Below are 18,148 nucleotides of genomic sequence, written 5' to 3'. Positions count from 1 at the left end.
CTTCTAGATTTATCTCATTGTACTGCCCTTCACACTCTATGCTCCAGACAAACTGGCTCCTTGACATTCCCTGAACTCAGCATTCCATCCCCATGTGTCAATGCTCTCTCCCTCCCCAAATTCCCTTACCCGTTTACATATTTTTATTTGCCTCTAGCAGACAGAGGTAAGGTCCTTAAGGGCAGAAAGTAGTTCATGTTAGTGTCCATAGCCCAGGCCCTAGCCCAAAGCTTTGCATACAGTATGCACTTAATTAATACTTGTAAACTGAATGTTATAACCAATGGAATAAATGTTACTAAAATGACAGTGTTGCAGCTGTCACAGCATACAGCAAAATAACAAATGACCATCATGCATGTAAGAGGCACAAGTGAACAAATACATTTTCAATTCAGGTTTGGGGTGGGGTTTGTTTGATTTAAAAAAAAATAGGCTGAACCAAGGAATAAGAAAAATATACCGCCCTCTCCAAAAAAGGGGGTAAGGGAGTTTCCTGGTATCAAAAGAGACAGACAGAACTTTAGTCTCAACATTGCCGGTTCTTAAGGAAATAACCTAATGGCCATTAGGGCTAAAATGAACAAAAACAAAACAAAACAAAACCCCAAAACAAATAAACAAAAAATCCCAACCACCACCACCTATGAGAAGGAGGGAGAATGGACCAGGACAAAAGCACAGTGTCTATCAGCTTCCCTGCAGCTAAATGGAGTCACCCATAGGATTGAAGTGACTCAAGATAACTTGGACAGTCTGCATTTAGGTACCACCTGCCGTGGAAAAAAAACACCTAAAATATTAATACATAAGATAAATAAATATTAAACATTTTTGAAAAGAGGAGGATCATGAACTCTTTTTAACATTCATTTCTTTTTAATTTTGAGTCCCAAATTCTCTCCCCCCTGCCCACCCCCCCTCACCCACTGAGACGGCAGGCAATGTTAATTATACAAGATCATGGACATTTTCAGGGAGGCAATGGCATCTAAGCAGAGTGTGGAAGGAAGACAAGGACTTCAGTATTCCCCAAATGGTAGGAAGCTCAAGGACAGCAGTTCCAGCCTATGGCCTGCAGACCCCTAGGAAGTTTGCAAAGCCCTTTACAAATATTATCTCATTTGATACTCATGAGAAGCCTGGGAAACCAAGGGGTCCTAATTAGACAATATTTGTAAAGTGTTTTACAAACCTTAAAACACTACAGAAATGTTAGCTATCATTAATATTAGCAACTATATTTCCCTGTTCAGCTGTTGATTATTTGCCCCTTCTGTCCTATTTCCTAAAAGGGGTCTTTGGCAGGGGAACTTTCAGGTTTCACAGCACAATAATGTCCTCATTGTATGAGGCCAGACCAAATATCGCTGGCTGAGCTACCCAGGGAGAATAGATCAGAGCCGAACAGATCAGAGAACAGATTGAAGAATTTAAGGCACCCTGCCACACAAAGTGCCACATGATGGACAACAGACTGACCACCCAACAGACCAGTGACCCAACAGCGTGGTTGCCCTGGGATTATAAATATCTAATCTGGAAACCAAAGGTTTGATGGGCTGAGGCAACTGTCTCACTGTCTCATCAGAAATGCATCCTTCCCTCCAAATACTCAAATCAAACCAACTTGTCTGGACACAAAATGTCAAGTGGGGAGCTGCCCATTCTGAAGTTCAATGGATCTGTATCTGCATCATGATTCATGTACATAATTTGTATGGGAAATTAAAAATTAAATATATGACTTTAGCACTTGGTGGATAACAGTGGGTAATATGGATAATAAATGGTAAAATGGATAATAAAGGGAAGAGTAGGAAGCACAGAAGGTAAAAGAGAGAATTTTCCATTCTCTGCTGTCAGACAGAAAAGAGCCACCACTTCTACGAAATGATGCAGAAGGACATATTACTGGAGGTCAGAAGAACCTAGGTTCAAATGCTGTCAGTGCTACTTACTAGCTATACGACATTGAAAAAAATCACTTAAGCTTTCCAGATCTTAGTTTCCTCACTTGTAAAAAAATAACAATTTAAAAATAATAATGGTAAGTATTGTTATATAGCATTTAAGGTTTGCAAAGCATTTATATATATTTATATATGTGTGTATATGTATACATCTCATTTGTTAATAAAATTAAAATAAGATATTTGAAAATAAAATGAAGAATTACACTAGGTAATCTCTATACTCCCTTCTAGTTTTAAGATCCTTTGAGGGCATGTAATGGAATGAAACCACAGCATAAAGCACTTGTAAAAATATGGGACTCCATGATTCCCAAGAAGTTTTTCAAATAAGCAGCAATCAGATCTGAAATTCACACCTTCCAGATCCATTTGCAACAAGCCTGCTAGCCACCTGAGAGACGCCAATGTCCACACTGAGAATCCTCAAAATCATCACTTCAGCATATGGAAACGTTTCTTTTGTGCCAATTGTGTACAAGAAAATGTAATACGTGTGTGTGTGTGTGTGTGTGTGTATTGTACACAAGAAATTTATATATATATATATATAAAAATGTGTATGTGTACGAATATACATACATACGTGTGTGTGTGTGTGTGTGTGTGTGTGTGTGTGTGTGTGTGTGTGTGTGTGTAGGGGGAGAGAAACAGCAAGCAAGCAAGACAGAGAGAAAAAGACAGAAAGCATACTTGAAGTAAGCTGGAAAAGGGAATCTGCCTCCTCAAAATACCTGATCTCCTAATAAGCCCATAATTATACTTATCCTACCAGTGTATTAGGAAGCATGCCTCCTGATCCCTCCAAGCACCCTAGTCTGACCCAAAACATGTGACAGGATGGGGCAGTGGGGGAAGTTTTGTTGCCTCCAGAAGCTGCTGCTCCGGGTGCACAAGTAATGAAAAAAGGAACTTTCCATCCTTCTCTTCCAAAGAAAAGGCTTAAGAGTAGAGAGCCATTAACGCATGCCCCCCACCACGGCCTTCCAAGGAGCAGTATGGCATAATAAAAAGAGCCCTAGGTTTGAAATTACATACCTGGGATTCAAATCTCAGCTCTGCCATTTTGGTCTGACCTTGGCCATCTGTACAATGTGGAAGTTGAACAAGACAATCTCTATCTATCATATAGCCCACTAGCACTGGGGCACCAGATTTCTCAGGCGTACCACTGGGGAGTGATACTAGATGCAACATGGCATAGTAGACAGAACACTACACCAGCAATCAGGATGACCTGAGTTCTAATCTTATCTCAGATACTTCCCAAATCTATAACACTGAACAAGTCACTAAATCTCAGTTGCCTCAACCATAAAATAAGGATAATAATAGCACCTACCTCACAGGGTTACTATGAGGATCCAAAGAAATGATGTGCATAAAGCAACTCTGTAAACCTCACAACACTATATAAATTATTATATTATACATATTGTATGGCATTATTATTATTATTATTAAGGCTAAAGGCAACCTTTTACAGAAAAATAAAATAAAAACAAGTAAAATAATAATCAATGAATGATGAATAAAAAGGAAATAAAATCATAAAAATAAAAAGTTATGGAAATATTAAATTAAATTAAAAAACAACCAGGAAGGTTTGGTGACTTGTTGAATCTAAGCCAGGGAGCCAGAGTGAAAGAACTTCATGCTTCTGAACTGTCATAAGACCTCTGTAAGCATTCTCCCTGACAGTAAGTACCTTTATAAATGTTTCAAGGAATCTCATCTTCATGCCTAGGATTCGCACTATTAACTCCCCACTGATGATGTGGAATAACCAGGCACTCTTTCATGCTGCAGTGATGTGCCAGACACTGAACTTTCAGACTCCAGCTGGTCTACTATGAACTTGATCTTTCACCTCTAACAAAAACTCTCTCATAAGTGTAATTTTAAAGTTAGTAATGAGAACTTCATTTGCTTTCCAAGCAGACAGAAAACCTTTTTGAAATACACTACGGCTGCCACAACCTTGGTCTATGACTTAAAGAGTTCACCTCATGTCATAATTTTCTTTGCCCAAGAGACACTTGAGGTTTCCTTTGAAAAGATTGGGAAACTAACCCTGGAGACGGAACTGAAAACACATATATTTTCAACTCCTTACCTTCCTGCTTCGGGGAGAGCAAGGATCAAAGTATTTCTTTTTTATCGTGTCATGAATTTCTGATTGACTATCAAATGTTTATGAATCCTTTAATTTACCAATAAAAACGTGCCAATAAAAATGTAAATAGAAGTGCATCCCTCCTGTCAGCCAAATACTCAGTGGGGTAAGATAGTAGAGAAAGTGTTGATTTTGCGGGGGGTTTAATTTAATTTGTTTCAACAAACATATACTTCTCTCCCTCCCATTGCCATCCACCCACTCCCCACACTGAAAAAGAAAAACAAAAATCTTCTAAAAGAAATGCGTAGTCAAGCAAAGCAAATCCCCACAATGTTTATATCTAAAACGTGTGTGTGTGTGTGTGTGTGTGTGTGTGTGTGTGTGTGTGTGTGTGTGTGTGTGTGTGAATCAAACCCTGAGTCTGGTAACTGTCAGGAAGTATAAGCATGTTTCACTGGAAACGTGATTGGTCAATGCATTGATCATAGTTCTTAAGTCTTTGAAACCAATTTGCTTTTTTTACACTATTGTTGTTATATAAACTGTTCTCTTGGTTCTGCTCACTTCGCTCTGCATCAATTCACACAAGTCTTCCTAGATTTCTCTAAAATGCCATCATGTTCATATAACAATCTATTCCACCATTCCCTAATGGATGACACCCTTCAGTTCTTTGACAGCAAAAACCTATGTATTTAAATGTGCACATTCAGCTTTAAAACAGTTTATGAATTACTGGGTTTTTTTAAACCGTAGGCTTATAATTAGGGTTCTATACTTTTTTCTTTTGTTTTCGTAGGTGAAAGAAGACTCAGGCAGTGGTTAACTAAGATTAGCAAACTTTTCCCTTCCTGTTCTTTTCTTTTCACCAAAATTATAACTCTGAATTTATCAACATTAATAACATCATATTTAAAGGTGATACACATAGAGAAAGTTTTCAACAAGCATACATCTAGGCATGATTTGTCTTGAGCTATACTGGGAACAACTGTAAGATCTAAGAAGGGATGAGACTTGTTATCAGAGCTCAACTACTTAGCTCCTATTTTTCTTTTAAGGGCTTTGTACATAACAGCATTTATACAATTCCTATCTGTAATGTATGTATTTTTAATATGCACTTGTCTCCCTCATTAGAATGGAAGTCCCTTCTGAGTAGGAATTGTGTTATTCTTTGTATCTATATCCCCAGCACCTAGCAGAACGTCTGGGATATAACAGGTGCTTTATAAATTCTTGTTAACTCGTGGAATTTTTTTCTTCCAAGGATAATGATCTTTTGATTGCCTTATTGGCCCTATTATATACATATAAATGTTCCTTCCTTATTTCAGTTAAATATCCCCCAAATTAACCCTCCTTTTCCAGTGGTACAGCCAATTTATTCAGTAATATGCCAAACTACATCTTTCTCCTGGCACATAGAAAAACTAACAAAAAACTGTGAAGTTAAAAAAAAAGCTTTAAATATTTCCCCAGAAAAGGAATGGAAAAGAAAAACATACCAACATTCTGCTGCATGGTCTGATCAGAACTATATTTAAAATATAAAGACCCATTCAGAGTAAGACTAAGGGGATGGAAAAAAATCTATTATGCTTCAAGTGAATATAAAAAACAGAAGATGAAATCAATCTCAGATAAAGTAACAAAATAATTGATAAAGTCAAGAAAGGCAAATAGGGAAATAGCACCACAGACAGTAAAAAAAAAAAAGAAAGAAAGAAATGAACCAATACTTGTGACAAATAAATAAGCAACCATTTAAAAAATTTAAATTATTCATACATTACACTGATATAAAGAACAATATGCATTATGCTGATAAATACACTTTGAAAGCTAATATCTAAGTACACTTCAGGGGTATAGAACCAATCTTATGAGATGGTGTGAGCACTGAATTTATGCAATGTCATTTCATACAGGTATTCTTTCAATCCTATGCTGTTGCTTTAAAGTGGCTCCCCTTCACAAAGACAATGAGGCATTCCTTCAATGTGATATTGTCTCCCAGCTACACACATTTGCAAAATCCCTTTCCATCTCTGAGAATATACTCCTCTTCCTTATCTCCACCCCTCAGAACTTGTCTTCCTTCCCTCAAGCGTGACCTCTTACGTGAAACTTTCCCTGATCCCCACCGCTGGTAAGTACTCTCTCCTCAATTTTCCTAATTACTTGCTATAAATTGTATTCTCCCCGTAGACCATGTATTAGTTGCCTATTTCATTTTTATCTTTGAAGAAGGATCAATCTAGAGCAAGAAAGAAACCTAAGAAGTCACAAGGCAGCTACATAGAGCAAAGGACTTGGAGTCAGAAGATATGAGTTCAAATCGAGCCTCAGACACATAACTAGATTTGTGACCCTGGGCAAGTCACTTAAACACTGTGTGCCTCAGTTTCCTCATCTGATAAAACGAGAATAACAACAGCACCCACCTCATACAGTTGTTGTGATAATCAAATGAGTTAACATATAGCATTTTGCAAACCTTAAAATGCTATGCAATAATAACAGTTAACTACCATTATTATTAGTACTATTTTTATGTAGGTTATCTCCACATTCTATAGATGAGGGCATCAAGGCCAAGAAGCTTGAGTAAATTTACCCAAAGTCACATTGGTTTTAAGTAGCAAAGCCAAGATTTGAACCCAAGTGTTTATGACTCCAAATACAATGTTCTTCTTGCTCACAGTAGATGATTAATAAGGATTGCTGAGTTGAATTGAATAGCTGAACAAGAAAGCTCTTTTGTTTCAAATCAATGCAACATATACAGCTTTTGTAGGAATCAAATGAGAAAGAGTCTCTAATTAGAATGGCACCTTAAACTCATATGACATCAGCCTTAAAAACACAAATCACTTGCCCCAGGAACAATTCTCAGGAAAATGAGAAAGCCTTCTCATCTTGTGACCCCCAAACATAACCAATACAGAAGGAAATTAGCAAGCAGCACCAATTCACCATACTTTCATTAAAATCGTTAATTAAGCAGGGTGAACTGATAAATGTGAAAAGTCACAATGCAAAAATTATGTCTAAGTTGTACGATATAATAAACACTGAAGCGATGGTATAATTTCCAACAATATAATGGTGTAATTGGTATAACATTCATAATTCATTTACTGAATCCAAGTTTTCCCCAACAACACTTCTACTATCAGGGACGTGGCTCCTATCATCCTACTCTATTCTCTCTATCACAAATATCTCACCAGTTTACGTTACTGTGCTTCCTTGTCAGAGCATACAGATTCCTAACTCTTTTCATAGACATAGTAGGAAAAAACTTTTAACTCTGACTCAATTTTGGTACACACTCCAAGAAAGCCAAAGAAAGTAAGGTCCTATATAACTCACAAAATTTGTAACATCACTTGTCATGGTAGCAAAAATACACAAAATAACTGGGTTCCCACTTAAGGTAGAATAGTTGAATAAGCTGAGAGAGAGAGAAAGAGAGAAAATATAATGGAATATTACTATAAATATGCCATAGGAAACCACGTGGAATTCAGAGAAACCTAGGCAGATATGTATGAATTGATACAGAGTAAAGTAAGCAGAAACATGTGAATGTACAATAATGTAAACAAAAATAACACTGAAAGATAGCTCCCTTTATATAGCAGAGGTTCCCAAACTTATTTGGCCTCCCACCCCCTTTTCAAAAAAAATTACTCAGCACCCCCCTGGAAATTTACTTTCTTTAACCCTTTAATGGTTGGTTTGTTTTTTTTTAATTTGTGTTATTTCAAAAAAAATGTGATTTTTTTAAGTGATGCATTTTAAATTTAATAATTTATTGCAAATTTGTGGGTTTTTTCCTGCATTGAAATTTTGGTGATACAATATTGCATCATGTAACTGTATAGTACCATATTGTAAACAAGTCATTACATGCACATATTCCTGCCAGTGCATACTAGACTTCCCAACAATGTGTCACACACTCCCCTGCCAACATTTACTTAAGATCTGTCAGCAGACTTGACCACTGATCAATTCTAACTTGCATTTTGTGTGTTTATTTAGAAAATAATGTAACTACTATGACTTTAACTCTGTTACATAACCGATAAAACATGTAGGAACAGTTTTTCAAAATTTTCTTTTCTTTCCTTACACTTCCACCACCCTCTTATTTTTATTCAATGCCCCCAAATGCACACGAGGCTATTACCACCACCCCCATTGTTCTAGTGTCCCTAGGAGGCAGTACCACCCACTTTGGGAACCTCTATTGCAATAAACAATCTTGGTACACTTTGAACACTTGAAAGACACTTTCCTGCTCTTAGAAGAGAGGCAGGGGAATTAGGCTGTATCAGACATGGCCATTTTATCTGTTAGTTTTTCTTAATTCTTTTGCTTATTTCAAGGAAGGGCACAGTGTGGGGCCCAAGAGCAATATCAGGAAATTACTGTGACATAAAATGCAAAAGGTATCTAAAATGTTTTAAATTAATGCCTAAAAGTGAAATAACAACAACTGAGGGAAAAAGATTTACAACGACAACAATGTGAATGGAAAGAACAAAACCACTGAAACTGCATGATGTGAAACCATAATGACTAAATCTGGCCACGAGGAAGAGACATGATGAGCACAGACTTCCTTCCTATCTCTGCAGAGTTGTGGGGACTATAGGTATGGAACACTGCATATGTCAGACTTGGCTGATGTATTGGATTAGTTTTGCTAAACTTTTTTTTTTCTATTTTCCAATTCACTGTCATAAGGGATGGCTCTCTGGGAGAAGGAGGAGGGATATACTGAGAAATACAGGTTATGTTTAAAAAAGACATCAGTAAAAATGTTTTAAAAGCAAATGCAAAATAAAAAATGGTCATGAGTAGTTCTTTCTATTTATTCTCAGCTATAGTAATTTACATAATGTTTTCTTAAAAATGAATATTTTTCATTTTTCTATAATGAGAGCCAGCCTGTTTACTTCTAAATATTTGTCCAAATTGACCAGGGTCACTCTAATTCTAATCTCTCTAAAATTCTAGGGAACCTCCATGGAAGTTGATAAAACCTCTGTATTTTAAAAGCTCATTCTCTATTCCATTATCTAAGAAAACTAATTAGTCCTCACAACTGACCCTCCTCCCCCACAGGGCATCATTGGCTAAGTCTCCCCATTTAACAGTGAACTGTCTATAATTACTCTTCATATCCAACCTTTTGAGCAGTTGTACATTGACCTCCCAGGAGAATAATCTAAGTAGATCACACTTTGCTAGAATGTAAACGGCTACATCACAACAGATAAAAACTAAAAGACTTATAAAAATGAGGATATCCTGGGGATCTCATCTTTTCCCATAACCAATCAACAGGATACAACTCAAATCCTAAGCCTGGCACTCACAGTCTTATACAGTCTGGGGCCAAATGAATTTTCCAAGCTTACTACCAGTATTTCTCAACGTAGATCTTTTATGAGGGTTCTACAGACCTGCCCTGCTCAGCTAGAACCTTCCTTCATGCTATCTACCTTGCCATTTCTTCACAGACCAAATCCCACCTACGCTTCAAGCCCCAGATCAACTACTGCTACCTCTATGAATCCTTTCTTGACCACCCCAGTACCCAAAAATAGCACCTATTTCCTGTACCAATCATTTGGCTTTTAATCATAGAGACCCATGATTATATTTAATTTTTCATTCACGTACATATGAGCTTCTAAGTCTCAAACACTAGAAGATGGAACCAAAGATAAACTTTGAACTTTTCAAATTTTGCTGAAGATTGGCACAGTGCCAAGAAAGAAGGCAGTTTGCTTCTTTCTCCCCTTCCCTCCCTCTTGCACTGAATGGCTTCCTACTTCCCAAAATCAGAACACAAGAAAAACTGCAGTTCTGCTATATTATGGACTAAATAGGACAGAAAAGCCTGGCCTCAAAACCCATCCACCATTTTAAATACTACTTTTATGAGAAATGTGTTCTAAATCTAAAATAATTTACAAAACAACTTTTAAAGCAGAACTTAGTTTTTTTTTAAAAAAAAAAAGGAAAGAAAATGAAGACTTATGTATGTTGCCCATACATACTAACAAACCAAAATGTATTTGCAACTATTTCCCAATTTAAACATTACACTAATTAAAGAGAGGCTCATCCCCATTATTTTGTCTAATTTACTTCAATTGTACAGCAAATAAGTACAGCATTTCCTCTTACCATTCTATATAAACCAGCCAGTACACAAAACTCTAAATGTTTTAAAAAGAGAGAGAAAGAAAAGAAGAGAGGAAAGGGGAGGAAAGGAAAGGAGAAGAAAGGAAATGAAAACAGAATCAACTATTGGAACCTTGAGAGCATTTCTTCCTAGTGTATCTCCAATCCCTTGTGCCACTTGCTCTACTTATCGAATTACAATTGACTTTTTTATAAAAGTATTTGCCATCTGTTATTGGTTCTCTTTTTCCACCTAATAAAGAAATAATTCCCTTTGTCCCCTTCTTAAGCTTGATAGAACTAAAGCATATTTTCCCATTGTCATTTGTGTCCCTGGGGTACCATGGCTACATCTGTCTCTACAGCACGAATCCAAATGGTTGAGGATGGTATAAAGAGATTGGTCCAACTAGACACTCCATTGGTTGTCAGCCTCTGATCAATAATGTGTTGGTGGCTTAAAACAAGGTAATTTTTTTTTTCATTTCAACCACCTAAGATACTGTATTTCACTGCTTCTTCTGTCACTCATACTTTCCTGTATGCACTGTGACTTAATCAATTTTGGTTGATGGGCAAGGTGTGAAGATCAACTTAGATCAGGTGTGGGGAACCTGTGGCCTCAAGGCCACATGTGGCCCTCTAGGTCCTCAAGTATGGCCCTTTGAATCCAAACTTCACAGACCAAATCCCCTTCATAAAAGGATTCATTCTGTAAAACTTGGACTCAGTCAAAAAGCCACACCCAAGGATCTAAAAGGCCACATGTGGCCTCGAGGGCCACAGTTTCCCCAACCCTGACTTAAGATTCTAGGATGTCCTAGAAGAGCTGAAGTCACCCTGGAGAATTTTTTTTAATTGTTAATGGCTTCTGCTCTTGCTTTCATGTCTGTCACTAAAGGACAAACATAAGGAGGCTCAGGAAGACCCATGACCTTGGGCTACCACGTGCTGAAAGTTTGGGGTTCTAGCAACTCACCAAATCATCTGCAAAGGTACAAGGGGATATGAGCTGCATCAACAAAGAGGGGCCCAACACAGGTGAGGGAGAGAACCAGATTCACTTAACAATCATTTAAACCCAAACCTATAGTCATCTTGCAAATGTCTGTGTGACAAAGACACAGCCTTCTATTTCGTTCCAGGTTTGTTCTGATGATTTTCCCCAAGCTTACATTAGTTCTCTTTAGGAAAAATTCCCTAATTTTCCCTTTGGAAATCACTTCAACAACTTTTAATGCTGTTAGATTCTTTTTTCCCCTTTAGTCACTCTAGTTTCTTCCAACTTTGTTACAAAACAGTTTTTGCTTGTGGCCTCAGAGATGAAGAATATCTAGTTCCACTGGGCTCCTTTGTTACTAAATTTCTTTGATCCATTATACTACTTCATCAAACATCAGGAAATCATCCTTAATTTGCCCATTTCCCTTCTTTAATTTTATGAATCCCAGATTCTATTCTTTAATATCAGTTTCAGCATCATATGCACCTAACTTCTTTCAAAATTTCATAACAGGGATTATGTTCTGACATGAACGTGTTATAAAAAGGTATCAATAAATTATTTTCTTGCAAGAAATGAAAACAAATCTGCCATGTTAAGTTCCAGCCCATCTTTTGTATCCCACTCCCAGCTCTGCAATATAAGCCTTAAAGGCAGAATTAGGAAAAATGAGTAGAAGATTTTTAAAGAGGCAAAATTCTTGATGCAAAGAAAAACTCTGTTACAATGTGAACTTCACCGAAGTGTCCTGGGAGCCTTGAGAAATAGTACTATCCCCCTCACTGAAGGTGTTCAAACAAAAGTTGGATGACCTCTTGTCAGGCATGTGTTAGAGATGACCTGATCTAGTTCAGAGGTTCCCAAACTTATTTGGTCTACCATCCCCTTTTTAAAAAAAATTACTCAGCGCCCCCCTGGAAATCTACTTTCTTTAACCCTTTAATAGTTTTTTTGAAATTCGTGTCATTTCAAAAAAATGAAAAATATATTTTTTAAAAGATGTTGTATCTTAAATTTAATAATTTATTGTAAATTTATGAGTTTTTTCTGCATTGAAATTCTGATGATGCGATCCTGCATCATGTAGCCATACAATATCATCTGGTAAATAAGTTATTACACGCACATATTCCTGCAGCTGCATGCTGGACTTCCTGACAATGCATCACAGGCTCACCTACCAACACTTGCTTGTTAAGACCCGTCAGTGGATTTGACCACTGATCAGTTATAACTTGAATTTTTCATTTTTATTTGGAAAATAATATAATCAGTCTGACTTGAACTCAACAGATGAAACAGTACAAATGGCTTTTCAAAGTTTTCTTATCTTCTCTTCTTTTCTTATGCTTCCACCACCCCCTTTTTTTATTCAATGCCCCCCAATTGCACCTGAGGCTACTACCACTCCCCTGGATCGGATCATTCAGTGCCCCCCAGGGGGCAGTGTCACCCACTTTGAGAACCTATGTTGGACAACTGGACAAGATGGCAGCTGAGGTCATTTCCAACCCTGAGATTCTGTGAAAATATGCATTGACAAGGAGTAACCATTTTATTTTTAAAATAAGTTGGCCCCAAGACTCACCTCATTCCCACCAACAGCTTTGGTTAAGATCACTGCAGAAGAAACAGGAGGTGGCATGCAACCAACTGTTTGTAAACTGAAAAATAAAACATAAAATAACATGTAAAAAACATTTTTACTTCATCCACTAAACTGGATTACGAGCCGAGCAAATGAAAATATAGAAATGTGAATGTATATTCAAACCCTGGTGACTTTAGATGAGGATGATGCTAGCATTTATACACTGTTTTAGGGTTTGCAAAGTGTCCAATTTGCAGATTTGGAAACCAATGTGCAGATAATTTTAGTGACTTATTCAGACAGAGGCAGGATTTGAACGCAGCTGTTTCTGGCACCAAATCCAGCATTCCCTCCACTGTGACACAAACTTGTAGCTGCTTGATCTCCACATTGGGTGGCAGGCCTCGAAGGGCTGAACAACAAACCCCACATACACAAGCTCAGAATTTTCTCCCTGGACTAGCACAAATGCGTGTGACTTTACACCTCGGGCAATTCTGAGCCTTAAAAGTAATTCTTTCATTTCTTTGGAAAAACATTAAAAGCATCACACAGTTAAAAAGAAAATCAGTCAAGAAAGGTTTTGCAGCACAACTCAAGCTAAATGTAACTGATCTCTCTGGGTAGTATCCTCCACAGAGTTTCAAATGAGGTAAAAACTTCAGGTTAAATTTTATCAAGTCTGAAAACATAAGGGAGAAAAAGTATTTTGAGAAGGAGAAGGTGTTCAATAGTGCAGCATATCCCAGAGAAGGCAAGGAGGAGGAAAAGGAGGGGAAAGACCATTGGGTTTTGACATCCAAAGGTAATCTTTGAGAAAGCTCCAATAGAGTGGTTGGGTAGAGGCCAAACTGCTTGATGGGACTGTGATCCTAGGAAAGGGGGCAGTGGAAATAAATCAGGCACTGAAGGAGCCCAGGAGGGAAATGAGAGAGTCATCCAGCCACACTGGGCCTCAACGTCCTCACATGATAGGGGGACAGCCTCCACGTCCTTTCCAGCTCTAAATCTATGACCATACAATTGTGTGATACAAGATGGCAGCCGAAAGGGGAAAATTTTTGTTCAAGATGAGATGACAGACTATTCTGCAGAGAAGAAGGAGCCAGCGGAGGAAGTAAGGTTAAAGATCATAATGAAGGAAGTGATAATAAAAAGAAAAGTCCTGAAAAAAGTCAAGAGGAAGGGGAGAATGGGTTGAAGGATAGGCCATGAGGAAAAAAGACACTTCTCCTATAAAAGAGGGACATCTAGTAGGACCCAAAAAGATGCCTTGAAAGAGGCCATCTGACCATGTCATCCCCCCTCCTCACGAGTCTCTATTAGCTCCCTATTACCTCCAGGATCAAACATAAAATCCTCCATCTGGTTTTTCAGGGTCCTCCATAACCTGCTCCTCAAGCCTTTCCAGTCTTCCTGCACCTTATCCCCACTCACATACTCCACAATCCAGTGACACTGACCTCCTTGCTGTTCCTTGAACAAGACACTTCACCGGCTGTCTCCCATTCCTGGAATTCTCTTCCTCCCCACCTGTACCTCCTGGCTTCCCTGGCTTCCTTCAAGTTCCAACTAAAATCCCACTTTCTGCAGAAGCCTCTCCCGTTGCCCCTTGACTCTGGTGCCTTCTCCCTGTTGACTGTCTACAATATATCCTGTACTGTACGGAGCTTGTTTGTATCGGATCGTTTGCATGTTGTCTCCCTCAGGGAACCTGGAAAGCAAGGGCAGTCTTTTGTCTTTCTTTGTATCCCCAGTGTTTATTTAGCACAATGCCTGGTGCATAATAGGCATTTAATACAGATTGACTAACTGACCCTTTGGGGCAGGCAGGTGGTGAAATGGATAGAGCACTAGGCCTCGAATGTAGAAGACTCATCTTCTGAGGTCACCTCCAGCCTCTGACACATACTAGCTGTGTGACTCAAGTCACTTAACCCTGTCTGCCTCAATGTCCTAATCTGTAAAATGAGCTAAAGAAGGACATGGCAAACCACTCCAGTATCTTTGCCAAGAAAACTCCAAAAGAGCTGGACACAACTGAAAAATGACCAAATAATAACAACGGAGCTGGTCAATCCATACTTTTCCAATCATCTTACACCTTTCTCCCCTCTGTTATCCCATGACACTAACCTCTATGCTAGAACCTCCCACAAGATCTTCCATCTGCCAAGAGGGTATCTTCAGTAGCTGCCCCCATGGCTGAAACTCTCTTCCTCCTCATCCCTGCCTCCTAATCTCCCGGGCTTCCTTCATGCCCCTGCCAAAGTCTCACCTTCTGCCAGAAGCCCTTCTCAGTTCTCCCAAAACTTTAGTGCCGTCCTTCAAAAACCACTCTCCTTTATCTCATCCATATCGTCTTTGTACATAGTTGTCTGAATGTTGTTTCTACCATTAGAATGTAATTTCCTTGAAAGCGGGGGGGGGGGGGGTTGCCCTTTTTTTATCCTCAGTGCTTAGCATAGTGCCACCCACACAGCAGACACTTAATAAATGCTTGCTGACTTGACCTCTCCAACTTAAGGAATATAAAATAATACAGGGTGTTCCAAAAGTTTTTTTAAACAGTTTTTAAAAGCTTAAAACAGCACTAAGATTTTTTGAATAGCCTTTATAAGAAATAGGAAGTACTCTTCCAGGGGTGGGGAGCCTATGGCCTCAAGGCTACATGTGTCCCTCTAGGTCCTCGGGGGTGGCCCTTTGACTGAATCCAAATTGGATTCAAAGGGCCACACTTAAGGACCTAGAGGGCAGTTTTCCCACCCCTGTATTAGGCTATATGAAAGTTACTTGTTATGTAGTTACAACAACATACCACAATATAGAAGAAAATGACTGTGGTCGTGAGTGTAATCCATTAATATTACTTCTAGTCACATCATTTCAGGCAGAAGCCTATTATTTTTATATTGTTCTGTTAAAAGGAATTTATAAGCAAGACATTCTATACCATATAATTACAAAGGACAGAGAGCTTACTTTCTATTTTTTTTAATTTTCAGTGCCTGAATTAAGTGTATTATTCCACATGCTTATCATGTGCTTTGATGTCAAAAGCTATTACTTTTCCATCTCATAAGTTAAGAACTCCTGTGACCTTGTCCATACTCAGACCATCACTCTATTTTCAAAAGTACTGAAGATGTTACAATCATAAAGTTACTAACATTACAGTACTATAAGTTTTTCTCCTGCATTTTTGCAGTACTTACAGGAACTGGATTGAGCAGGAAGGACTGTAAAAAACAGAGCCAGAAGGCAGAATATACAGGATGCCACTAGTATTTCCAAACTGAATTCTGAAGTTCCAAAAATGTAGAATTGCCTAATTGCTTTCTAGGGAACGTTATGTACTGTTTTTCTCACAAACACAAACACACACACACACACCTGTCTCCCCCTACCCAAAAGAACTTGTAACAAAAATCACCTTTCTTTTTTGTTTGCTTTTTAAAATATTGAGTTGAAAATGACTATGAAATAAATGTTATGAGGTAAAGATGAAAACAGAGAAATATTAAGACTTTTAATTTTGAAGAAACAAGAGAATCAAAGCAAACATTTCTGGAGAAACATTTTGCTCATTATCTTCTTCTGGAGAGAGCAGGACACAGTCACAGGTAATGGCTGAGATAAAAGCATGAACTGAAGCATGAAATGTATAGTACATAACATCCCAAAGCACCGTGCTGAGTTTTGATTTCTTGATTAAGACTAGAAAATAGCATACAATAAGCAATTGGAATAATATGCTTAAAATTCAGGTGAGGGTTAAGGGGGAAAGAATATTGTACTTTACAACTATACTATGGAGAAGGTCTAGTTTGGGACACTGTCTGTCCCATGTAATGTCTTCTTATATCATTTTTACATATACAAATAGATAAACTGCTTCCCTAGTTAGACTACAAGCTATTATTCTTTATAATAATGGGGGATATTAGCATCCCAAATATAGTGGGGTTCACAATAAATATCTGTAGATTATTTGAGAGTAGCATGACTAGACCTTGGAGTCAAGCAGGAGACATGTTTAAATCCTGCCTCAAATACTTACTAGCTGTGTGATCACCTACAAGTGACTAAGTCACCTACAAGTCACTTAAGATCTCAGTTTCTTAGTCTGTAAAATGGGCTTGCACTATCTATCTTGAGAGCTGTTGTAAGGAAATCATTGTATAAAATTTCAAGTGCTATATACACTTTATTATTATTTGTTAAGCCAAACCAGTAAATATTTTCAAATACCACTTTATATTTTTCAAATTGAATTTTAGCCTTACAAAAAGAAAAAAACCCTGTGAATAAATAATGACTATCCCTATTTTACTGTTGAGGAAACAGACCCACAACAGTAAACAATTCCCCCAAAGTCAGAGCAAGTCACCAGCGCAGCACTGGGTCTGAAGCCTCCTCACTGTAAGTCCATTTTTTTCCTTCCATTTATTCCTTCCATGACCTGAAAACACAATTTATTTTAAACACTTTCCCCCAAAATGCATTTAAATCAACATTCCAATCTTTAAATCTGGGGCAACATATTCAAACTTTAGGGGGAAAAAATGAGACCTTTGTTAACACAACCAGTATTCTTAGCACAGAAGGGAATAATTCACTGAAGAAAATAAATATCTGTTCTATGGATAAATTCCTACATATGTTTAAAACACACACAAAAAAATTGGTTTGAAATCAATTCTCCTCAGCTTCCCCACCCACCCCAAAATAACCATTTTCAAATACACATTGCTTTTTTTTTTTCAACATACCCTTTTAAAAGCCATTCGTTGATGGGTGTAACTGAGAGCAACTGAAGAAAAAGCCATATTGTTGTTGGGAAGAATGCAAGTGTAAAGATCTGAACAAAAAGATGTAATTTTATATGCATCAAAGCACTAGTCAGCTCCTGGAAAAAATAAAAAAAAAAACACATCTTAACATAATTTGGAAGAGATATCTACAAAAAGATCACTAAACTCTGTTATTTTATCTTGGTATTTATTTGTAACTCATTTTTATATAAAATAACAAATCATAATAGATAAGACTCTGAGAGGAGAAAGTATTCCTTATAGTGCTTGCTTATATGGTATTTTAATTTAAATTGCTAAAATACCTTGATTTATCTTGAAATACAACCAACTTAATTTAGACCACGGAAGAACTTTTTACCTTTGCTAATCTGTAAGAAAAGGGTGTGTTACGCAAAATACTACTATAAAAAAGTTTGCAGGATTCCTTTTTAACCT

At 37.6% G+C, this 18,148-nt stretch overlaps 1 protein-coding gene across 6 annotated transcripts in view; it reads right to left on the bottom strand.

Annotated features, from left to right (window-relative positions):
* Positions 1-18,148, bottom strand: part of SLC10A7 (solute carrier family 10 member 7) — a 282,712-nt gene that overhangs the window by 249,562 nt on the left and 15,002 nt on the right. For all 6 annotated transcript variants that reach the window (XM_020978290.2, XM_020978291.2, XM_078148544.1 and 3 more), the window contains 2 exons: positions 17,669-17,805; positions 12,894-12,969 (listed from right to left, as the gene is read on the bottom strand). In XM_020978290.2, the coding sequence (XP_020833949.1) occupies positions 12,894-12,969; positions 17,669-17,805 (213 nt within the window). The remainder of the gene's footprint in view (positions 1-12,893; positions 12,970-17,668; positions 17,806-18,148) is intronic.

Source organism: Phascolarctos cinereus, unplaced genomic scaffold (genome assembly GCF_003287225.1).
Source record: "Phascolarctos cinereus isolate Bilbo 61053 unplaced genomic scaffold, phaCin_HiC Scaffold_9;HRSCAF=440, whole genome shotgun sequence".
NCBI lineage: Eukaryota > Metazoa > Chordata > Mammalia > Diprotodontia > Phascolarctidae > Phascolarctos > Phascolarctos cinereus.
This window is presented reverse-complemented; position numbering and strand designations above follow the sequence as displayed.